The sequence below is a fragment of the Micromesistius poutassou genome (genome assembly GCF_964030765.1).
Source record: "Micromesistius poutassou genome assembly, chromosome: 4".
NCBI classification, from domain to species: Eukaryota; Metazoa; Chordata; class Actinopteri; order Gadiformes; family Gadidae; genus Micromesistius; species Micromesistius poutassou.
The window spans coordinates 19,886,561-19,907,905 of record NC_140274.1 but is presented as its reverse complement, the minus strand read 5'-3'; the positions used below and the strand labels follow the sequence as shown (position 1 = coordinate 19,907,905).

Genomic DNA, 21,345 nt, shown 5'->3' with positions numbered 1-21,345 from the left:
ATATCTGGATACACCCATCCGAATAGACTATCTATCCATTCCAGATAGATCGGGTAACACTTTATAATAAGGTGCCATAATAAATAGCAAACTAGTCATTACCTAACCCTTTGTTAATATTTGTTAATTGTTACTAAAATATCTATTTGGCACAAGTTAATAGTTTTTTCATCATTAATAAAATATTAGTTGTGTGCATAAAATCTGTATGTTAATGTTTTAACAAATAGAAAACAATCGATTAACTAATATTGTATTCATATTTATTAATAGTTAACTAAATGTATTTTTGGCACTAATTAACAGTTATTTCTTACATCATTTAAATGTTAAATGTTTATTTACAAACTATATGTTAATATAAAAGTTAATGACATATTATTATTTAACTAATTGTTATTAAACTGTGCTTCTGCCTATCCCAATATGAACCACTCCTCATAGGACGCGTATAATGAAGTTGGTTAAGCTTAATTAATACATTAGTAATTAGTAGTAATATATAGCTATATCAGCGTGGGGCCCACGCTAATGTAGCTAATGTATAAATTTATTTAGCAGTTTTAGTTTGCGATGGTGTCACTTCCGGTTTGGTCACTTCCTGTGATGTCTCTTCCTGTTACTTACCTGTGTAGAAGGAATGTCGTGTCCCAATTCATGGGTTGAATTTGTTATTACCCGGTGTGCTTTGTGGAATGGTCTCAATGTTTTATTGTTTTATTTCATGTGAATAGCCTTTTTTCAGAAAGCAGACGTTCGTCACACGATGTCATTGATGTGAAATATTAATAGACCTCTGAAGAAAAAGGACGCCTCCGAGGCTCCGGTTCCCTCGGTCAAATGTCTATGGGAAATAACATGGGGTTTATGAATGATCGTACATAACAAACTCTGTAGGTGGCGAAGAAGTAAAAGCTGCATCACGTTTTGAACTACACACCTTTTCCATCTAGTTTCGACTGGCTTTTTGGATTTTAGGTTCCGTTAAATTAGCATTTATAATCGTTTACTACTTTAACGGCACCGACAATCCAAAACGCCAGTCGAAACTACATGATAAAAGTGTGTAGTTCAAAACGTGACGCAGCTTTTACTTCTTCGCCACCTACAGAGCTTGTTATGTACGATCATTCATAAACCCCATGTTATTTCCCATAGACATTTGACAGAGGGAACCGGGGGGGGTCATATTAATTCTGCCATGTCGATTGCAGGGTCATGTCCAAATAAAATGATATCGCCGGGGGGGGGGGGGGGGGGGGGGGTTATGCATGAAGTGAGGTGAGGTCCAAATCACACTCTTTGTCACACTGTCTCTCCCTCCCTCCCTCACTCTGGTTGAACCCCCTCTCTTTCTCTGTTTATTTGATATACCATTTTATACATTCTGTTGTCATTCTAGTTTGATCATCTTTTTTGATCAGTTTAACCATCAGCCGCGTTTACATGGACACTTCTGATCCGCTTAGAAGTGAAAGAACAGCTCAATCGGAATAAAAAAAATGATCATATATCCTACGCCTCAATCGGAATACAATTCTCTGACCGGAATATAATTCTATGCGGAATAGAAGAGGTGGTGTAGTCCGCTATAATCGACATGTATACACTTATTTCGATTGGTTTGGGGTGGGCGCGGGTAACTTAGAGAGATGGCATCAGCAGCTGCAGTAGTTCGCAATTGGTCCGTCTGCACTTTTATGCAACCCGAACTTGCACTGTCAAGGAAAGTGGCTTTTTTGCCTGATTCACGTCTGTGTATCACTCCGCAAGTAGTCCGGTAACTTATCAAACCCAGCGGATTCGGTTGCTTAGCGACGTCAACGTCTTTGGCGGACTATTTCTCTGGTGATCAACACTACGAATGGTAACAAATAAATAGTCAAAAGACAGTTATTTTTTCGTTTCGGCAAGTAGCCGTGTAATAATGTAGCCTAGAACGTCGCCGGTTATTATCTAAAATAACCCCCTTTTTAAATTATATATAAAAAATGATATATCTTTAAGAATATATATATATATTCCTAAAAAATAACATTGGCAACTCAGCCTGCAGCGACACCAAGCGGTCGTATCCCATATCGTTGCTAGCCGATGCGTGCTATTGGCCCGCATGCCTATTTGTTAACGGTCCTGTCTGTCAAGCTCAAAGTGGGTGTGTCCGGACGGTTTCTTTGTCATGACGCGTTTTCATTGGTCGTTTGTGTGACTTGTTGTTCCCACTCTCGCCTAGTCACGTGGTGGGAGGGAGGAACCTTCCAGACCTTTTGCGACATCACAGTTTGCTACGGAGTCCAGTTGCTGGTTGTATTCCTCCTCGATTCTACAGCAACACCCAAGCAGATATATGTAAGTAACTATTGTAGGCATGCTAACTAGCTAGTGGTGCTAACCCAGTGTAACCACGTTACTCTGGTGACAGCAGCATGCTAACTAGCTAGTGGTGCTAATCCAGTGTATCCACGTTACTCTGGTGACAGCAGCATGCTAACTAGCTAGTGTTGTGTGTGTGTGTGTGTGTGTGTGTGTGTGTGTGTGTGTGTGTGTGTGTGTGTGTGTGTGTGTGTGTGTGTGTGTGTGTGTGTGTGTGTGTGTGTGTGTGTGTGTGTGTGTGTGTGTGTGTGTGTGTGTGTCCTCTTCAGTCGGAGTCATGGACGGGGGACTGACAGTCATCACCAACCCCACCGTGGCGGTGCGGTTGACCAGCACGCTGAGCTCCTTCGAAGTGAACAAGAAGTTCGACAGAGGCCTCTGCATCGCCGACTTCAAGGTGCGGGCGGGACACCTTCACTAAGGGTCTGGGTGGTGTGACGTGTCAGAATCAGAAAGCTTGGTCTATTGCCAAGTAGGTTTTCACATACAAGGAATTTGTTTTGGTAACTGAGGTGCGTGCCATACAACGAACAATACACATTCAACAATAAATAGACAGCATGATAAATAACGAGACAAAACCATGAGTAACAACAAAGTGAAAGAGACATGTATTCACGTGTCCCTCATGTCTCACAGTGATGTGGTTTAAACCCCTGTGCCCCTCTGCTCCTGGGTTCAGGGTAAGCTGGAGATGGTGGTGGGGACGCCCATGGCCTGCATGGAGCTGGAGCTGTACAGCACCAGTGACCAGTTCCTGGTGAAGATGGACAACAACGAAGCGCTGCTGGGCTCCTACCCAGTGGACGACGACTGCCGCATACATGTACGTAGACGTTGGTGATGGGAGGGGCTGGTCCAGAGTGTGGGCTCGGGATGAGGCCATGCTGCCCGGTACTGGTCTGAATGGGGAAACTGCTTCTCCACTGGATGTAGAGAACACCCTGGTCAAGTCGCATTCAACCATACTTAAAACCTGATACACTTTTTATACACGCCCCAATTTCTCCTCTGGGATCAATAAAGGGTTAACTTATCTTTTACAATAAAGGGTTAACTTGGCTTAACTTGGCTTTTAAACGCCGCAGATCTCTGCTTGATTATTTAGTCATTTGCTTCTGTCGAGTTATTTGCATATCCCTCAGTGCTTCCTCCTAGTCTCCAGTAGGAAATGTGACACTGTGAACCACAGCTTTTGTCCACACTTCAATGCAACTTAAATCACATCATCATACCTGGCATCATACTGGGTAAAGCCACCGGGAACCATAAAGCAGCTGGGATGAGCAAATCAAAATAGCTATGATCTATAGTGGACTGGCTGGCAATACGTTGACAATGGTTTTAACCTCAGGGACATCATGGTCATCACCATGGTTACGGTGTAACCATCCCATAGAGCTGCAGGTGTAAATGTGTCCCGCTGTGATCTCCCAGGTGGTGGACTGCAGTGGGGCCAAGGAAGGAGAGTTCAGTGACCTGTCCAAGGTGGAGAAGTTCACCATCTCAGACGATGCTTATGCAAAGAAAACAGGTACATTATGTGTGTATTGTTGAATGTGTGTATAAACGTGTCGTAATTGACCCTCATAACACCACCTTACATACGTTTTTTATTATAAAGCATACAAACTTTGTGGATGTTTAAAATATACATGTGTTTCAACCGGTATTTACACTGTAAATTGGGATAATTGAGACTGCTCAATTTAATCTGGTGGAAGAAATAAATGAATTAAATTCTTGAGATTCATCACAGAGGTGAAAAAGCTTTTGCAAGAAGAGTACATGTAAGAAGTACGTACATGTAACTACATAATGTCAGGAGAATACGTACATGTAACTACATAATGTCAGGAGAATACGTACATGTAACTACATAATGTCAGGAGAATACGTACATGTGCAAGTCCAACAAACGCTCCGTCCCTCAGATTCGGTGAGGTCCTTCATGAAGAAGCAGCGGGTGGGCCGGTTCAACGCGGAGGAGATGGCCGCCAAGGAGAGCGAGCAGGCGGCCCGCGACGCCATGGAGGAGGCCGCGGCGAACGCAATCCCGGTGGGGAGCCGTTGCCAGGTGCAGGTCCCCGGGCAGCCCACCAAGATAGGGGCCGTCATGTATGTCGGTAAGTGGTCCATCAACACACAGCTCTGGGCTCGGAGGATTACTGATGATTGAGTGAATGTGGGGAGGAGGAAGACTTTCTACATTTACATTTACATCTAGGGCGGTCAGAAAGACACTTTTATCCAAAGCGACTTACAATAAGTACATTTGTCAGAAGAAAGAGAAACAACAATATATCACTGTCGGTACATTAAGGATGTTCATAGAACCAAGTGCCAAGCACTAACAATCACTAGGTTAACCCATTCCCCGTATACAACAAGGATAGCTAGGATAAGACACTACACCATGCTACCATTTACTACCATTTTTAAGTGAAAGGAAGTAAACCATACAATAAGTGTGTACATTTAGTGCCAGGACGGACAACATACAATAAGTGCGTCCATTAAGTTGCATTTCTTGTCTTTCTCTGAACACTGTTCTCCTGGTGTCTGCAGGTACCGCCGACTTCAAGCCCGGCTACTGGGTAGGGGTGAAGTACGATGAACCCCTCGGAAAACACGACGGAAGGTACGTCCGCTATAGGGAGTGTCCTGCACGTTGAAGACGAACGTACTGATATCTGCCGTGGTCTAATCACCGCTCTCTGTCTCCCTCTGCAGTGTCGGAGGCAAGCGGTACTTTGAGTGCGAGAACAAGTACGGTGCCTTCGTGAAGCCCGTCAACGTCACGGTGGGGGACTTCCCCGAGGAGGACTTTGGTCTGGATGAGATGTAAACTGCCGCGTCCCCTCACCCGACGGATTGTTCTGCCTTAATGATGTTGATGTTCTACTGTTGCCTGGTTACCCTCCAGAGGTGGAAGAGGAGGTGGACCACTCATATCAGCCCGTACCATGTGTCGTTTTCTGCTACTCGCACTCACAAATCAAAACGTTAAGTGGCTCGTGCCCAGAGCCGTTGCGCCCCGGCAACGAAGCCTTCATCTTTATTGTACTAACGAGGTTGCGGTCGACTCCAGGTGACGAGGACGAAGACCGTTTGTTAATTTTGACAGTTGGCAGACGTTAATTAGCTGCATGAGGAACACTAGCAGGGAGCACTGTAAGGGGGAGTCTTTAGTTGAATGCACTTTCTCCACTCCAGGAGTGACGAGTCTTAGCAATGTTCGAATCGGGATAAGCATTTCATGGTTCATTCTAGTGATACCTTTTTCAGTCATCTTTATTTCCTGTTATAAATAATTGGCAGGCTCTATAAAGATGGTTGTATATGATTTTTGTATATAACGTGTTCATGTTTTTATAAAAAAAAGAAAAGATCATAAAGACGGACTTGACCGTACTGTAGGTGTGTGTGAGGAGCCACCAAACCACGGCACAAACAACTGTTGAATACAAAGAGGTTTACTTACTGTTGGAACCCTAAAGCATTGGATGTAAATCACATCATTTGAATAAACGTCCTTGTGAGAAATACTCAAGCCTGGATTAGCTAATTTTATGCTCCTAAATATAAACATGTGTGTATATATATTTATTTTGATTTATTTTTCTTTGACCCTTCATCAATAATTGATCCAACCATAGGGTTTGGGAGACTTACAGTTAACCTGCCTGTAAAATTAAACATTTCTCATTAAATGAATACATTCGGACAATAAATATTTGATCAAATATGCTTGTACTTAAATGTAGGTCTATCTTGTAAATTGTATTTTATAAAAATCGTTTAACTCAACTTAGTTTTTGTGGGTGATTACATATTGAGTTAAAACAATATTTGTTTAAGTGTATGGACGCTTTTGATAATTATAACAACATAAATATAATGATAAATTATAATAAGTTATAATAGAACGCTTGATGAAGATATTTTTCAATGTAAAAACCATGGGGTAAAAGCTCAAAGCATGTTTTATAAATGTGACCAGAAATAGTCACCAAAAAAATCCCGTCATTGTGACGCCGTGACGTGAGATCTCGCGATAGGAACAGTGTGATTTCACAACCTGCCGTGATGAGAGATCTCGCGATGGGAGCAGTGTGATTTCACAACTACCGTGACGAGAGTTCTCGCGATAGGAGTAGTGTGATTTCACAACCTGCCGTGTGCGCGACAGAGACAAGGAAGATGGCGACGCAGGAGAGCGCAGCGAGTCCGGAGGCTGTGGGCAACGGCGAGGTAAAAATGAATGACACGGGCCGCACACATTTCTACATTTCTTAAAAAAACGCCGCCGTACAAATTTCGACCGAGACCTAGGCGCAACCGCGGAGAAAACCCCGATTTCTACAGGTCATCCCACCACCATTAGTGACGTAGTCATGCCGGTCTGAAACGACCCCCTCTGACGTTAGCCGAGCGCCGGGACTCGAACCCGCAGCACCTGAAATCCACATTTCGTCTGGTTCCGACCCGCTGCCTTTAGACACGGCGGTGTCACCGCGACGGTCCCGTCCCTCCGCGTCGTGTGCTCGGCCGTCGTAGCGAGCCGACGACCGCAGTGTAGCTGTCAGTCCCACGGCCTAACAGCCCGTCATCAGGGCTCTGACCCGGGGCTCCAACCCGTGATGCTGCCCCGCTGTCGGTGTGACCCGGGGTAGGCCGTGTGGAGGCTCCTGTAGCTCAGGGTGTTTTGGGGCACCCTGGACCTGTCCTCCGTGGACGCGGTGTTCCGTCCTAACGCTGGCCGGTTCCGTTCACCTGGTCCTCCGTCATGGGACTGGACCGGCTCATCTGGTCCTCCGTCATGGGACTGGACCGGCTCATCTGGTCCTCCGTCATGGGACTGGACCGGCTCATCTGGTCCTCCGTCATGGGACTGGACCGGCTCATCTGGTCCTCCGTCTGGGGACTGGACCGGTTCATCATGGGAGTGGACCAGTTCATCTGGTCCTCCGTGAGGGGACTGGACTGGGTCATTTAGTTATTGGTACCGGGTCAGGTAATCTAGTCCCTAGTAATCGTACTGGGTCACTTAATTTCGTTCTTAATAATCGTACTGCTTCACTTAATTCAGTCCATGGTAATTGTACTTGGGGTTTTAAAACACCGGTTTCCTCCGAAAACGTTACTCTGCAAACACAGATGTCTTTGTGTCTGTAACCGGTGTCTACCTTAACAAGGACTTTCTCAATGAAATGGAGAAGTAAACTCAGTATAATTTATCCCGTTTTTCTAACACGCCGTTGAAGAGCAGGCTCCTGTTCGAAGCATGCAGCTATCTGGGCTAATTCAACCGGGATGGTGGTTAATTGTTAATCCTGGCTGAGTGAATATGAACCGTGTCAATGATTGCTGTCTGGTGGCCATGGGTTTGAGAACCAGGCATTAACCGTTAACCTTGTATGTGACAATAGTTCCAAGAGGAATTGGCAGTCGGACTTATCTTACTTTACTACCAAAACCTGTCTAATGACATTGTTTCTTTTGTGTTGCCTTTCCATGTTGCGTCCTGATTCTCATTCATCTCCACAGCAGGCGGTGGAGGGAAACTTTAACAGTGTTCTGTACATTGTTAACATCAACCCAATGCTCTATCCAAGTGTGGCTGCACTATTCTCTTCAAATAAGCTGTACTGTCAAAATTGCAACGTGTAATAGCTTTTGGATCTTCTGGTGAACTTCAGTAGGACAACTATCAAAAAAAAAAGATTGTTCAAGATGGGAGATTGGATGTTTCCACCTCCATCATATAATTTCAGCGACTGGCTCTTTCAGAGCTGGCGTTGGGGCACATGTCTGTCCACATGTCTGTCCTTTTAATAACCAGAGACGTCCCAGGCCCGGGCTCTGTGGGCAGAGGATGTGTAGATAGCGCGGTCTCATGATCTGTCGTGTGCCTGTCTGTTGTCTCACTATGATGTGGTCGGGCGCTGGGGGAGGGGAGGGGGGAGGTTGGGGGGGAGGGCTTTTGTCACAGAGCTGATTGGGTTAACGTCCGACAGCCATCATGGATGGAGGCAACATTGAGCTTAGAGATTGCGAATGACTCACCGTTTCGGAAATATATTTCTTCTTCGATTCCATTGTGTCTGATTTGAGATCATGTTTAATGTGGTTTGTTGCCGTTCAGATTCGATTTTAAAGATAGAAGAAGCTTTGAAGATATGAAAATGAACTCTTGAGTTGATTTCTTCTTAGGTGTAATGTGTGTTTGTCCTGATCAGCGACTCCATAACACTCATTGATCCATCCGGTGTGTGGGGGGTTCAGAGGGGTCACGGTCAGGCATACCTCCTCTAACATGGGCTGGGCTACCTCCAGATGGCATGCACCCGATTGTTTGTTTTAATTAGCATTCAGTCATGAATGCAAATTATTTTTTAAATTAGCATTCTGTGAGTCACAGTTATCATGTCGGTGGCCTGACCCTCTCCCCCTGACTCTCCCCCCTCTCCTGACCCTCTCCCCCTGACTCTCCCCCCGATCCTCTCCCCCCGATCCTCTCCCCCCGATCCTCTCCCCCCGATCCTCTCCCCCTGACCTCTCCCCCTGACCCTCTCCCCCTAACCCTCTCCCCCTGACTCTCCCCCCTCTCCGACCCTCTCCCCCCAATCCTCTCCCCCCAATCCTCTCCCCCTGACCCTCTCCCCTAACCCTCTCTCTCCTGTCCCTCTCCCCCTGACCCTCTCCCCCTGACTCTCTCCGACCCTCTCCCCCTGACCCTCTCCCCCCTGACCCTCTCCCCCCTGACCCTCTCCCCCCTGACCCTCCCCCCTCTCCGACCCTCTCCCCCCGACCCTCTCCCCCCTGACTCTCCCCCCTGACTCTCCCCCCGACCCTCTCTCTCCTGTCCCTCTCCCCCTGACCCTCTCCCCCTTTTCTCTCTCTCCAGGTGGGCAGCAACGGGACGGTCGCTGCTGTGGCAGATGGAGACCAGGCCGTCCAGACCGCTGAGAATGCCGGGGAAGCACCACCGGCGGCGCCCCCCCCCAACGCCTGGCAGGTCATCAAAGGAGTCCTCTTCAGGTACGTCGTTCTCCGTTCATATCTTCAGGGCGGCCATGTCGTTTACCTTCCCTACCAATGCGCCCCTAGTAATGAAACATGATTGAAAAAGCTAAGCCTATCCATCAACACTAACCCTGTTAACCCATTATTGGAAGCCTTCGTTACTTACGTTACTGCTTGAGGCAGTGAATCCATCATTCGGACACGAGCTGGTTCGTACTCATTTTGGAACCAGTGTACGGGTTGACCCTGTTTGTTTAAGGATTTCTAAGTCAGCGTCCATTATTATGAACATGTCTTTGAACTCCTGCATCCACACTTGAAAGAAACAATCCTGCAGGAAGTGTTTCCTATAGGTCTTAATCTGGACGTTGACGGATGCTGAAGCCTACAGCTTCAATGCAGGTCACGGAGAGGGCAGCCATTTCAATAGCCCCGTCAGACTGGTCTGCCAGGTGACTGTACTCCTTATCTGGCTGTGATGTCTGACTAGCAGCCGGGCCGTCTTTGGCTTCAGTGAAAGTGGAGCGTGTTGCGGAATCTCACGTTGTTTACCTCTATTCCCTGAACGCTCAGAGTAGAGAGAAACTTCAACTCAGAGCCGATAAAAGTGGCCGAAGTCATCGTTTTTTATAGTTTAGATCAGTTTCTTTGAAATCTTTGTTTGCAAAATCGACGTGTAAGCCGCTCTGGAAAATTAGCATCAGCGACAGTTTTGGTCAGTGAACTTGGTCTAGAACTTCTCCAGTGCCCCTTTTCCACCGACAGTACCAGCTCAACTCGCCTCAACTTGGCCCGCCTTTTTTTTTGCGTTTCCATTGCCAAAAAAAGTACCTGGTACCTGGTACTTTTTTTAGCCGCACCTCCGTCGAGGTTCCAAGCGAGCTGAGCAGGTACTTTTGTATGACATAAACAGGCTGCTGGCAACGGGAATAATCACTCTAAATTGTGTCCGGCATGGCTGGAGTCCACGGACCCGCTCCCGAGGGGGACACGGATCAGCGATTCGCCCTGTGTGACACTCCTTTCCCGGGGCTATACTTAGGCTGCACGTGGTTGTGTGTGTCCGGCGTGGTTGTGTGTGTCCGGCATGGTTGTGTGTGTCCGGCGTGGCTGGAGTCCACGGACTGCCTCCCGAGGGGGACACGGATCAGCGTTCGTTTTTGTGTCGTTCCTTTCCCCAGGGCTCGATTTTCGCCTCCATCAACGTTACCATATGACAATAGATGCGCAGTTATTGCGTTTTTTATTTTATTTTATTTCCCATCATAACCTTTCCCGGGAATCAGGAAATAGTCTTGATTTCCCGGGAATCCCGTCCCCCGGGATTAAAACCTAATGACGACCCGCCCACGTTGAAGAGGTTCTTTTCTACGACCCGCCCATGTTGAAGAGGTACTTTTTTAGATGGAAACGCGACGTGCCTGGAACCAAACCAAGTCGTGCCGCACTAAGTTGTGGCGAGTTGAGCTGGTACTGTCGGTGGAAAAGCTGCAAGGGTAGTGCGTTCTAGAACACCTCTAAGGGTATTCCCCCTAACCGCTCCTCTTGCCTCTGCCTCGACACTGCTCTGTGGGGAGCCGTGTAGTGTCGGAGCGCTGTCTGTACTGTGGGAGGGTAATGCCTGCTTGAGGGCTCATTAATTGGTGTCAGGAGACATAGTTGCTAGTTGGAGAGGAGACAAGGCTTAAATTAAGAGACAATGTTGCAACACAGACTAAAGATGGGCCTTAACGTATTAATGCAGTAAGGAATGATGAACAGAAAACAAACCATTGACACGATAACCTTGTGGGTGCTGCTGGTTTCAAACCAATTAAGTAAATGTGTGTCAAATATGATCTACAATTAGAGCTTGGATTAAACATACATGTTTGCCCGTGATATTTCGTAAGGAATTCCATAACTCAGTCTATCTTGACTGTTTTTATGACTGTTATAGTTTCATGTGTTTCCAAGAGCTTTGCATACACCTTAAATAATCAAATATGTGAGAAACCAACAGGACCAGAACAGCCGCCAGAGGTATGCACGGCGTGACAGAGAAGCTTCCTGTTAATTATCATGCATCGCACGCACAGAACAGTGACATCACTGTGTGTGTGTGTGTGTGTGTGTGTGTGTGTGTGTGTGTGTGTGTGTGTGTGTGTGTGTGTGTGTGTGTGTGTGTGTGTGTGTGTGTGTGTGTGTGTGTGTGTGTGTGTGTGTGTGTGTGTGTGTGTCACAGGTTTAATATTGAGCATCCTTGTGGCAGGTCTGCCAAACCAATAAAGTTGTTGATGTTTCACTGTTCCAGCCGGCGGCTGGTCTCTTCCGTTTCATTATAACGTGTTCCCATTGTATTGCTGGCAGCGGCAGAATAGGTTTTAACCGCATTTATCACCTGAGGGCTGCACTAGAACAATGGCCTTCATTTCTGAATCCCAAGCGAGGCCATAGAAAATGTCCGCCCATCAGAGCCCTCCATCATTCATTTTGGTTGATTTGCTAAATTCAACTTCACACCGGTCACGAGTGACTTATCAGCCGTGAAACATCGGTGCCAACCGCGTCCTGTCTCCCTTGTCTAAACAAGCTGTAGTCTAACTAAGTATCGCCTCCTCGATAGCCCGGCCTCAAGGAAAACAAGGCTTATAAATTAAGCCTATTACCGTATCTATTTTAATCCTAACCCTGCGTCTCGTCCTCCCAGGATATTCATAATCTGGGCCATCAGCAGCTGGTTCCGCCGGGGCCCGGCCACGCCCGACCCCAGCACCCCAGCAGGGGCCCCCCGGCTACCCAGCCGCAACCTCTTCCCCAAAGACACCCTGATGGTACGGAGGCGCCCGACCCGGATTCATGAGGGCTGCGTCCACAGAGGACCCCTGTCATACTGCCCTCGCTCCGCCCTCCCCCCCTCCCCCCCCCGCCTCACCTCGGTCTCTCCCTTCCGTGTGCTCAGGACTTCTACGTGTACATCTCCCCGGACGAGGTGTTCGTGGACTTCAACAACACGGAGGCCCTGTTCTGGTTCCACCAGGACCTGGTCTACGGGGACTGGTCCACGGGGGAGAACGGCGACGGCTGCTACGAGCACTACCGGGAGATGGACATCCCGGAGGTGGGTGGGACGCGTTTAGGGTAGATTAAGAGCCGGCGGTTAATAAACGGTCCCCCTGGGAGGGGAACCCATTACCGGGGGTTGACCACACAGTGGTTATCTGTGTGGATGTCTCTGTGTAATCTCATTCCTGGTGGTGTGGCTTGCAGGCGCTGCTGCAGAACGGCTCCATGTACATGCACGTGTACTTCACCAAGAGCGGCTTCCACCCCGACCCCAAACGGAAGGGGCAGTACCGCAGGCTGGCCACGGTCCACTCCACGCGCAGTAAGTCAATGCCCACCCAAGGAACACACACACACGCACACACGCACACACGCGCACACACACCCTTACACACCCTTACACACACACGTGCACCCTTACACACACGCGCACCCTTACAAGCACACACACTCGCAAGCTTACATGCATGTGCGCACACACTCTTACATGCACACCCTTATGCGCACACACCAAAAGGTGCAGCATTCTGGTAACATGGGCCCTTCTCAACGTTTTCAGTGCTGAATAAGTTCAAACGAAGAAAGTTTATGAAGACCAAGAATCTGCTGACCGGCGAGACGGAGGCGGACCCTGAGGTCATCAAGGTGAGTCTTCATCCTGACAGGAGAACCTTGTCTGCTCTTCAGATTAAACACAAATATTATTAGTTGGCACAAAACAAAAAAAAATTAACCAATGAATTAGTAAACATAAAATGAAACAAGCACAAAACTAAAAACAATCACAAATTGAATTTGCTGAATGTGTATAGACTGTTTAGATTTCACTGTAGAAAAACTGTCTGAAACACTGTAGACGGTTTAGAAATGTCTGTAGATATAAAGAGTCGTCCCTGAGAGACGTGAGACGTACGGACAGTGGCTCTGGGGCTCTGCTGCTGTCGTCTTCGCCGACTCCTCTCCTCTGACTCCTCTCCTCTGACTCCTCTCCTCTGACTCCTCTCCTCTGCCTTTCCTCTCTCCTCCTGCAGCGGGCGGAGAGCCACGGCCCAGTGGAGGTCATCTCCCACTGGCACCCCAACCTCACCATCAACATCGTGGACGACCACACAGCCTGGGTCAAGGGCTCGGTGCCACCCCCCCTGGACCAACGTAGGTCCCCCCCCCGCTACCGTCGCTGACTTCAGTTTGACTCTTTTCCTCTCTGCTCCTCTCCTATCCGTTCCTAGAGGTTAAGCTTGACTGTTCTCCTCTCTGTTCTCCCCTGTTCCCCCTCCTATCCGTTCCTAGACGTCAAGTTTGACGCGGTCAGCGGGGACTACTACCCCATCGTGTACTTCAACGACTACTGGAACCTGCAGAAGGACTACTACCCCATCAACGACACGCTGCCCAACCTCCCGCTGCGGCTGAGCTTCTGCCAGCTGTCGCTGTGGCGCTGGCAGCTTTACGCCGCGCAGAACGCACGCTCGCCCTGGAACTTCCTGCCCGACGACACCTACGAGCAGTCGGATGAGGACCAGGACTCCGTCAAGGTGAGGGCCGAGAGGAACCCAAAGCTATCCAGAAGTCACTTTAAAAGTTGTGTTATGTTTGTTTTATAGTGCAAGGATAACGTGTTAGTAACGGAGTGACACGTAACGCAGGTCGAGACGTTGATGTCCGTTGTGACTCTGATTTACCAGCACCAGAACAATGTTACGAGGGAGACTGAACACGTGCCGTAGAGCGCCCCCTAAGGCACGGGAGTAACAATGCATACCGTTGACTATCCACTGCCTACATGACGGGTTTGAAATGTGGAACTCTTCTTCTGCAGGTGGCCCTTCTGGAAACCAACCCCTACCTCCTGGGCGTGACCATCGTGGTGTCGATTGTCCACAGCATCTTCGAGTTCCTGGCCTTCAAGAACGGTAGCTGGGGGACTCTGGGTCTCGTCAGTACGAGCGCATGGCTCCTCCTCTCCTCCTCCCTAACATGTATGTGGGTCTCTCCTCCTCCACAGACATCCAGTTCTGGAACAGCCGCCAGTCCCTGGAGGGGCTGTCGGTGCGCTCCATCATCTTCGGGGTGTTCCAGTCGCTGGTGGTGCTGCTCTACATCCTGGACAACGAGACCAACTTCGTGGTGCAGGTCAGCGTGTTCATCGGCCTGCTCATCGACTTCTGGAAGATCACCAAGGTCATGGACGTCAAGGTGAGTCCTGCTCGAGGGGAACGGAGGAGGTCCTTTCTTTGGAACATTCCTTGGTCTTTTTTTTTTTTTTACCATCAGTTCTCAGATTCATGTTTTCACGGCTTGGCTCATGTAACACCGTCGTTCTGTGCCCGCTTTCTTTCAGTTGGACCGAGAGAATAAGATAGCCGGGGTCATCCCCAGACTGGTGTTTAACGACAAGTCCACATACATCAAGTCCTCCACCAAAGTCTACGACGACGTGAGTCCCCACACACCGCCCCCAAGGAGTAACGGAAAAAATATATACGATTTAAGATGAGCCTTTAAGGTAGCGAAATTTGTCTCGGGCAATCGAGAGTGGTTACACAAATTAGAAAAGAAAATACATAAAACACAGTGAGTTGACACCTACAACCCACAGTTAATATTGCACATGATATTGCATAGTCTGAATTACACACAGCCCTATTATAAGCAACACTGCGTCATCATAACACTATTGTAATATTGCACATGGTATTACAATAGAGACCTATAGTTTATATTGTACACTGCCCTATTCTAAACACTGCACCAATGTTGACAGTTCATGATAGTCAATGAATAGATACCCCCCTTACACACCCACCCCCCCAACCACACACTCAATATCTATACTAAGACTTACTGTTAAAAAAGCACCTTACTTGTGTTTGTTTTATTTTTCTGCAATCTGGTAAAAGCTGTAAATCACAAATACTCAAATAATTAATTAAAAATACTTTTTTATTTTTTTATTTGATAATAATTATATAATAAATATAATTATTTGATAACAAAATCTTCAAAATCAATCCAACCACCCTTGTTTATCATTCAGTCGTCTTAACGTAGCTCCTCTGTTGGCCTTCCCCCGTTCAGATGGCCTTCAAGTACCTCTCCTGGCTGCTGTACCCTCTGTTCGGCTGCTACGCTATCTACAGCTTACTGTACGTGGAGCACAAAGGCTGGTACTCCTGGGTGCTCAGCATGCTCTACGGCTTCTTGTTAACCTTCGGTAAGTGGACCCGGGGCTCGCTTCCTCGCCCTTTTGTCCCTGCTTTTCAAGGCTGCATATTGTCTAGATAGGTCTTAGGAACAAGCCGTTTTTCTTACCACTAAGGTATTCAGACGATGCTTAGGGACTGCGTGTGACTTTATACACGTAGGGAAGGGAAATGATCGCATTGTTCGTTTTACATTTACATTTAGGGCATTTAGCAGATGTTTTTTTATCCAAAGCGACTCACAAGTTTAAGTGTTTACTCACAAGTAAGTTTATGTGTCATAAGAAAGAGAAACAATATATCGCTGTCGGTGCAGTAAGGATGTTTACACAACCAAGTGCCAAGCACTAACAATCACTAGGTTAACCCATTCCCTGTACACAACAGAGATAGCTGGGATAAGATGCTACACAATACTAAGTACTATTTTTAAAGTGCCATGACGTACGACACACAATAAGTGAGTCTGTATGACCTCTAACCTCCTGACGGTCGCCGTCGTGGTGTTGTGGTGTTGTGATGTCGTGATGACGTGGCTGCCCTCCTAACGCCGCCCCCCTCCCCCGTCCCTAGGCTTCATCACGATGACGCCGCAGCTGTTCATCAACTACAAGATGAAGTCGGTAGCCCACCTCCCGTGGAGGATGCTCACCTACAAGGCGCTGAACACCTTCATCGACGACCTGTTCGCCTTCGTCATCAAGATGCCCATGATGTACAGAATAGGGTGTCTTCGGGACGGTGGGTTCCTCTCTCTCTCTCTCTCTGCCACCTCATCTCTCTGTGGTGAGGTCTCTGCCCTCTCAGCCTCATCTCACTGTGGTGAGGTCTCTGCCCTCTCAGCCTCATCTCACTGTGGTGAGGTCTCTGCCCTCTCAGCCTCATCTCTCTGTGGTGAGGTCTCTGCCCTCTCAGCCTCATCTCACTGTGGTGAGGTCTCTGCCCTCTCAGCCTCATCTCACTGTGGTGAGGTCTCTGCCCTCTCAGCCTCATCTCACTGTGGTGAGGTCTCTGCCCTCTCAGCCTCATCTCTCTGTGGTGAGGTCTCTGCCCTCTCAGCCTCATCTCACTGTGGTGAGGTCTCTGCCCTCTCAGCCTCATCTCACTGTGGTGAGGTCTCTGCCCTCTCAGACCTCATCACACTGTGATTGGGATTTTTATCTTCTATTATTCTGTATTGATGCAAAACTTCACAAAAATCGATATATTGCCTTGGGTTTGTTTACATTACTGCCATCAGTGGCTCAAACCACTGGATGACATAGTTTAGTGAATTAGGAGATGAGATGACTTTGTGTTACGTCATGACATGACCTTGTGTCGGTAGCTGATGCCCTTGTGTCGGTAGCTGATGCCCTTGTGTCGGTAGCTGATGCCCTTGTGTCGGTAGCTGATGCCCTTGTGTCGGTAGCTGATGCCCTTGTGTCGGTAGCTGATGCCCTTGTGTCGGTAGCTGATGCCCTTGTGTCGGTAGCTGATGCCCTTGTGTCGGTAGCTGATGCCCTTGTGTCGGTACCTGATGCCCTTGTGTCGGTACCTGATGCCCTTGTGTCGGTACCTGATGCCCTTGTGTCTGTACCTGATGCCCTTGTGTCGGTACCTGATGCCCTCTGACGCTGCCTCCTCCCTCTGCAGACGTGGTGTTCTTCATCTACCTCTACCAGCGCTGGATCTACCGGGTCGACCCCAACAGAATGAACGAGTTCGGCACCAGCGGGGTGGAGAAGCCCGCCGACGGTGACGCGGCCGCCGACGGAGAGCCCGCCGCCATCGCCGCCGCCGCCGCCGCCATCACAGACAAAGCAGACGAGGAGAAGAAGAACGACTAACCAACAGACCCAGCCCCCAACCCCCCCCCCCCACCCCCCCCCCATCTCCTCCCCCTCCTCCTCCCACCCCCTCAGTACAAAGAGGACTTGTTCAAGCCAGGGAAGGGAGCCGTTGTTTATCTGTCATGGACGTCGCTTCAACAACAACAACAACAACGACAACATAAGTCATTATTTTAACACTACCTGATCCGTGTGGTGGCTCAGCGCTGGTGAAGACCGCCCCCCCCCCCCCCCCCCCTTACAGTGAAGTAAACTAAATGTGATGTCCTGTATTCTGTATGATTTTTCGAGGGTAACGGCCGTGAGGTGTGCGTCAGTCCCAAGACATATTGCTCTTCTGTTTCCGCCGTAGGCCGCGCCTAGCGTTTTATTTTTGACCTGTAGATTTCCCCCCAGCGTTCTTCTTCTTCTTCCTTTCATTCCATGAGCGTCACATTTCCAAGGCGTTGCCCCCTGGTGGTCGGGCCGGGGCGCTGCGGAGCCAGGTGGTCTGAGGAGGGGGGTGACAGCACCGAGGGGGACCAGTCTAACACTCCACCTGAATGCTACCCTCCATTTTAAATTAATGGTTGTTGTTCCAAACTTGAACGTTAAAAAAAATTAATAAAAGTAAATAGCCTTGTTGGTATTAATATAAATATATTAATATTGTCAATGAGAACTTTGTTTTTTCAGTCACTGATTTATTTTCTATGTTCCTGAAACTGTACTTGATTTTCAGTCAGACTTATTTTTTACGTCCTGAAATTGTACAGAGTCAGCGTGTCATGTTTTTACTGATGTCAAAGTGTTTAGCGATAGCTAATTCTGCGGGTTTTTTTTTTCTTGATTTGTACTTTTTTGGAGATCCGTTTCAAATCCACACTCATCTGGTTCTGAAAGCTGATTCTGGCCGCCAAGTGTGTTCTGAAAGACAGTCTCTTGCTTTTATGGAGTGCTGTAAATTCTATGCTAAGATGGTTTCATGTTGGTACATATTACATTTCGAACATGTTTATAGTAAAACGTAAGTGTAATTTAAAATGACTAAGCAGCTTTTTATTAATATACATAAATAATATGCATGCCTAGATCTCAAGTTTGTGGTTCTTAGTGTAATGAAGTATACATATATACAGGGTGTATATACACTACAGGGTATACACAGGGTATGTATTCAGGCTTTACAGACTGATTCATAGGACCACAGTTGCTTCACGTTGTTCCCCTCTCCGCCACTAGCGGGCGGTATTTCACACACCACATGAAACGGCTTCGCACATCGTCTCCTATTGGTCGACGATCTCTTTGGGACGCGTGGGGCAACTCGAAGCCGCGCCTCCTCGAGTTTTCTAGAAAGTTAACGTCAACGTGTACCCGTCGTGTGTCTCCACCGGGGTTACACCGTCACCTGGTGGCGGTGCGTCGCGCGATCTGTCGCCCATGGGGTTTCCCCATGTCTGACGTCAGGGGACTTCCACTTTCGACCGGCCTCCTGGTCGCTGGGAGGGAGGACGATGTGCTTTCACCCGGAGCTCGTCACTGGGCACTAGTGTAGATGACGGCTCACCGTAACACACACATTCGCTCGTAGACCCGCACTGTAGCGATGTCTCTGTCGCCCGACGTGTCGTATCCTACGGGGGTCCGGGAGGTCTTCACCGCGGGGGGCCTGGAGGTCTTCCCCGGAACGGACGGTAGGTTCAGACGCACTAACGTGATACTACATGATCCACCACTTCATAGTTGTTTACATTATCGGTGTCCGCTTCTTAATGAAAGTACAGTCTTTAATAAGCTTAGCCCGAGCTGTGAATGTTGTTCACTAACGGTGACTTTATCTCTCCGCTCCAGCGAACATCGCAGATCTGGGTGAGTTACCAGCCCTCATGTCACACGGAACCACACGATCCTATCTTCTACTTCCTAATGCAACACAATCTACCAGGATTAATCCGATATGCTCGACTTTTTTCCCAGATGATATCGATGAATATATCACTGAGAATGAAGACTGCGGGCAGGAGGGTAGACCCAGGTCCCACCTCCCCGGCCCCGGCCCCAGCGCCCACCAGCACGGCCACAGCGCTCACCTGCCCGGCCCCAGCGCTCACCTGCCCGGCCCCAGCGCTCACCTGCCCGGCCCCAGCGCTCACCTGCCCGGCCCCAGCGCTCACCTGACCGGCCCCAGCGCCCACCTGCCCGGCCCCAGCGCTCACCTGCCCGGCCCTAGCGCTCACCTGCCCGGCCCTAGTGACCGCCTACCCGGCCCCAGCGCTCACCTGCCTGTGACCAGTGACCGCCTGACCGGCCCCAGCAGCGCCTACCTCCCCGGTCCTAGGTCCCACCTCCCCGGCCCCAGCGCCCACCTGCCCGGCCCCAGTGACCGCCTGACCGGCCCCAGCGCCCACCTCCCCGGGACCAGTGACCACCTGACCGGCCCCAGCAGCGCCTACCTCCGCGGCCCCAGCGCCCACCTCCCCGGTACCAGTGACCGCCTCCCCGGCCCCGGCTCCGGCTCCGGCTCCCACCTCCCCGTCATCGGCTCCCGCCTGCCCGGCCCTCCTCCACCCCCTGCGGAGCTGCGCTGTGATCACCTGAGGCTCGGCCTGGACTCCTTCTCCCCCGAGCCGGTGCTGGTGGCAAGAGGCACGACAAAACGGGTAAGCTGAAGCACCTCAAACGACGGATGACGCATGTTGTCAGTCAGGTGATTATTGCTATTCAATAGAGGATTTATATGATCTAGTTATCGTGACAGATTATGATTCATACGTTAAGGACCTTAGTTCATGTAATTTCTCGCCGTTGCTCCAGCCTTGGCAGCCCCACCTAGGGGCAGTGAGACGGGACTGTCAGTGTTATTTGGGCGCTTACTATAAACCACGTGGTTTACAGAAAACACAGAAGGAGGGTTCTCTTCTAAAGCAGACCAAAGTCCTGAAACGTTATTAATAGTTAATTAATATGAACTATTAACTAATAACTAAGTAAGTAATATGTGCTCTTCGGTGTTTGGTTTATTGTCACAACAAACAACACAACTTAGATGTCTTTGTAAGTTGTGTGTTGTCTAGTAACAGGGAGCCATGGCAGCTCCTCTAGCTGGGAGAGACCGTAATTTGATCCCTACTTTCGGTTTGCCTTCCCCTCTCGAGCTCCGACCCCTCCCACCGGGGTGAAAGGTCACATTCTTAGCACACACGGCTCTTCCGATTGGTTGATCAGACGTTACGTTGTGTTCACTTCCTGTTTGCTTTTCTTTGACTCTATTCCGCAAGCTTTTGTGTAGCGGTTCCTCAGCATATCAGGTATGCAAAGAGACACACACACGCACACACTCACACACACACACACACACACACACACTCACACACACACACACACACACACAAAAGATGGCATAACTCACACCACACACACACAGACCCACACCCTCCTGGTCCGTGTGTAATCTGAGCTGAGGACCAGCGACAGCCGAGCTGTGAGAGTGGCTCACGAGAACGTCCAGAACAGCAGCTCTGATGGGCTCCAGGACTCTGCTGCCCGTAGCTTCACCCTGCTGCTGTTGGTGGAGCTTCATGCCTCTTAACATGTTTGACTCCCAGGGACTCTCTCTCTCTTTGGCAGGGTTGTTTTGGTATTGTGTGTGTTTGTGGTTGTGATGGGTGTGTGTGGGGAGGAGAGTGTGTGTGTGTGTGTGTGTGTGTGTGTGTGTGTTTGTGGTTGTGATGGGTGTGTGTGGGGAGGAGAGTGTGTGTGTGTGTGTGTGTGTGGTTGTGATGGGTGTGTGTGGGGAGGAGAGTGTGTGTGTGTGTGTGGTTGTGATGGGTGTGCGTTAGGGGAAGGAGGAGTGTGTGTGTGGTTGTGTTGGGTACGTGTGG

The 21,345-nt window shown here is 49.0% G+C and overlaps 4 protein-coding genes across 4 annotated transcripts in view; all 4 read left to right on the top strand.

The window, feature by feature from the left end:
* The first annotated feature begins 2,243 nt into the window (after nucleotides 1-2,243).
* tbcb (tubulin folding cofactor B) lies at nucleotides 2,244-5,926 on the top strand. Its single transcript, XM_084466303.1, has 7 exons — nucleotides 2,244-2,349; nucleotides 2,643-2,770; nucleotides 3,056-3,199; nucleotides 3,811-3,907; nucleotides 4,308-4,499; nucleotides 4,942-5,014; nucleotides 5,107-5,926. The coding sequence occupies exons 2-7, from the start codon at nucleotides 2,651-2,653 to the stop codon at nucleotides 5,219-5,221; spliced, it is 741 nt and encodes a 246-aa protein (XP_084322429.1). The 5' UTR covers nucleotides 2,244-2,349; nucleotides 2,643-2,650; the 3' UTR covers nucleotides 5,222-5,926.
* A 618-nt stretch (nucleotides 5,927-6,544) lies between these two features.
* On the top strand, nucleotides 6,545-18,124 carry clptm1 (CLPTM1 regulator of GABA type A receptor forward trafficking). Its single transcript, XM_084466662.1, has 14 exons — nucleotides 6,545-6,627; nucleotides 9,284-9,417; nucleotides 12,092-12,215; nucleotides 12,344-12,502; nucleotides 12,652-12,769; nucleotides 13,007-13,092; nucleotides 13,479-13,599; nucleotides 13,738-13,982; nucleotides 14,267-14,360; nucleotides 14,453-14,643; nucleotides 14,789-14,884; nucleotides 15,526-15,661; nucleotides 16,224-16,391; nucleotides 17,286-18,124. Exons 1-14 carry the CDS (start codon nucleotides 6,577-6,579, stop codon nucleotides 17,477-17,479), a joined length of 1,917 nt encoding a protein of 638 aa, XP_084322788.1. The 5' UTR covers nucleotides 6,545-6,576; the 3' UTR covers nucleotides 17,480-18,124.
* Nucleotides 18,125-18,952: 828 nt separating this feature from the next.
* LOC311341601 (uncharacterized protein) lies at nucleotides 18,953-20,133 on the top strand (the record flags this gene model as incomplete). The annotated part of the gene is made up of 3 exons (XM_084466418.1): nucleotides 18,953-19,158; nucleotides 19,316-19,333; nucleotides 19,442-20,133. The coding sequence occupies exons 1-3, from the start codon at nucleotides 19,071-19,073 to the stop codon at nucleotides 20,131-20,133; spliced, it is 798 nt and encodes a 265-aa protein (XP_084322544.1). The 5' UTR covers nucleotides 18,953-19,070.
* Nucleotides 19,862-21,345, top strand: part of relb (v-rel avian reticuloendotheliosis viral oncogene homolog B) — an 8,843-nt gene continuing 7,359 nt past the window's right edge. The window contains exon 1 of the mRNA XM_084466299.1: nucleotides 19,862-20,124. The gene's annotated coding sequence lies outside the window, so the exon portion shown is untranslated. The remainder of the gene's footprint in view (nucleotides 20,125-21,345) is intronic.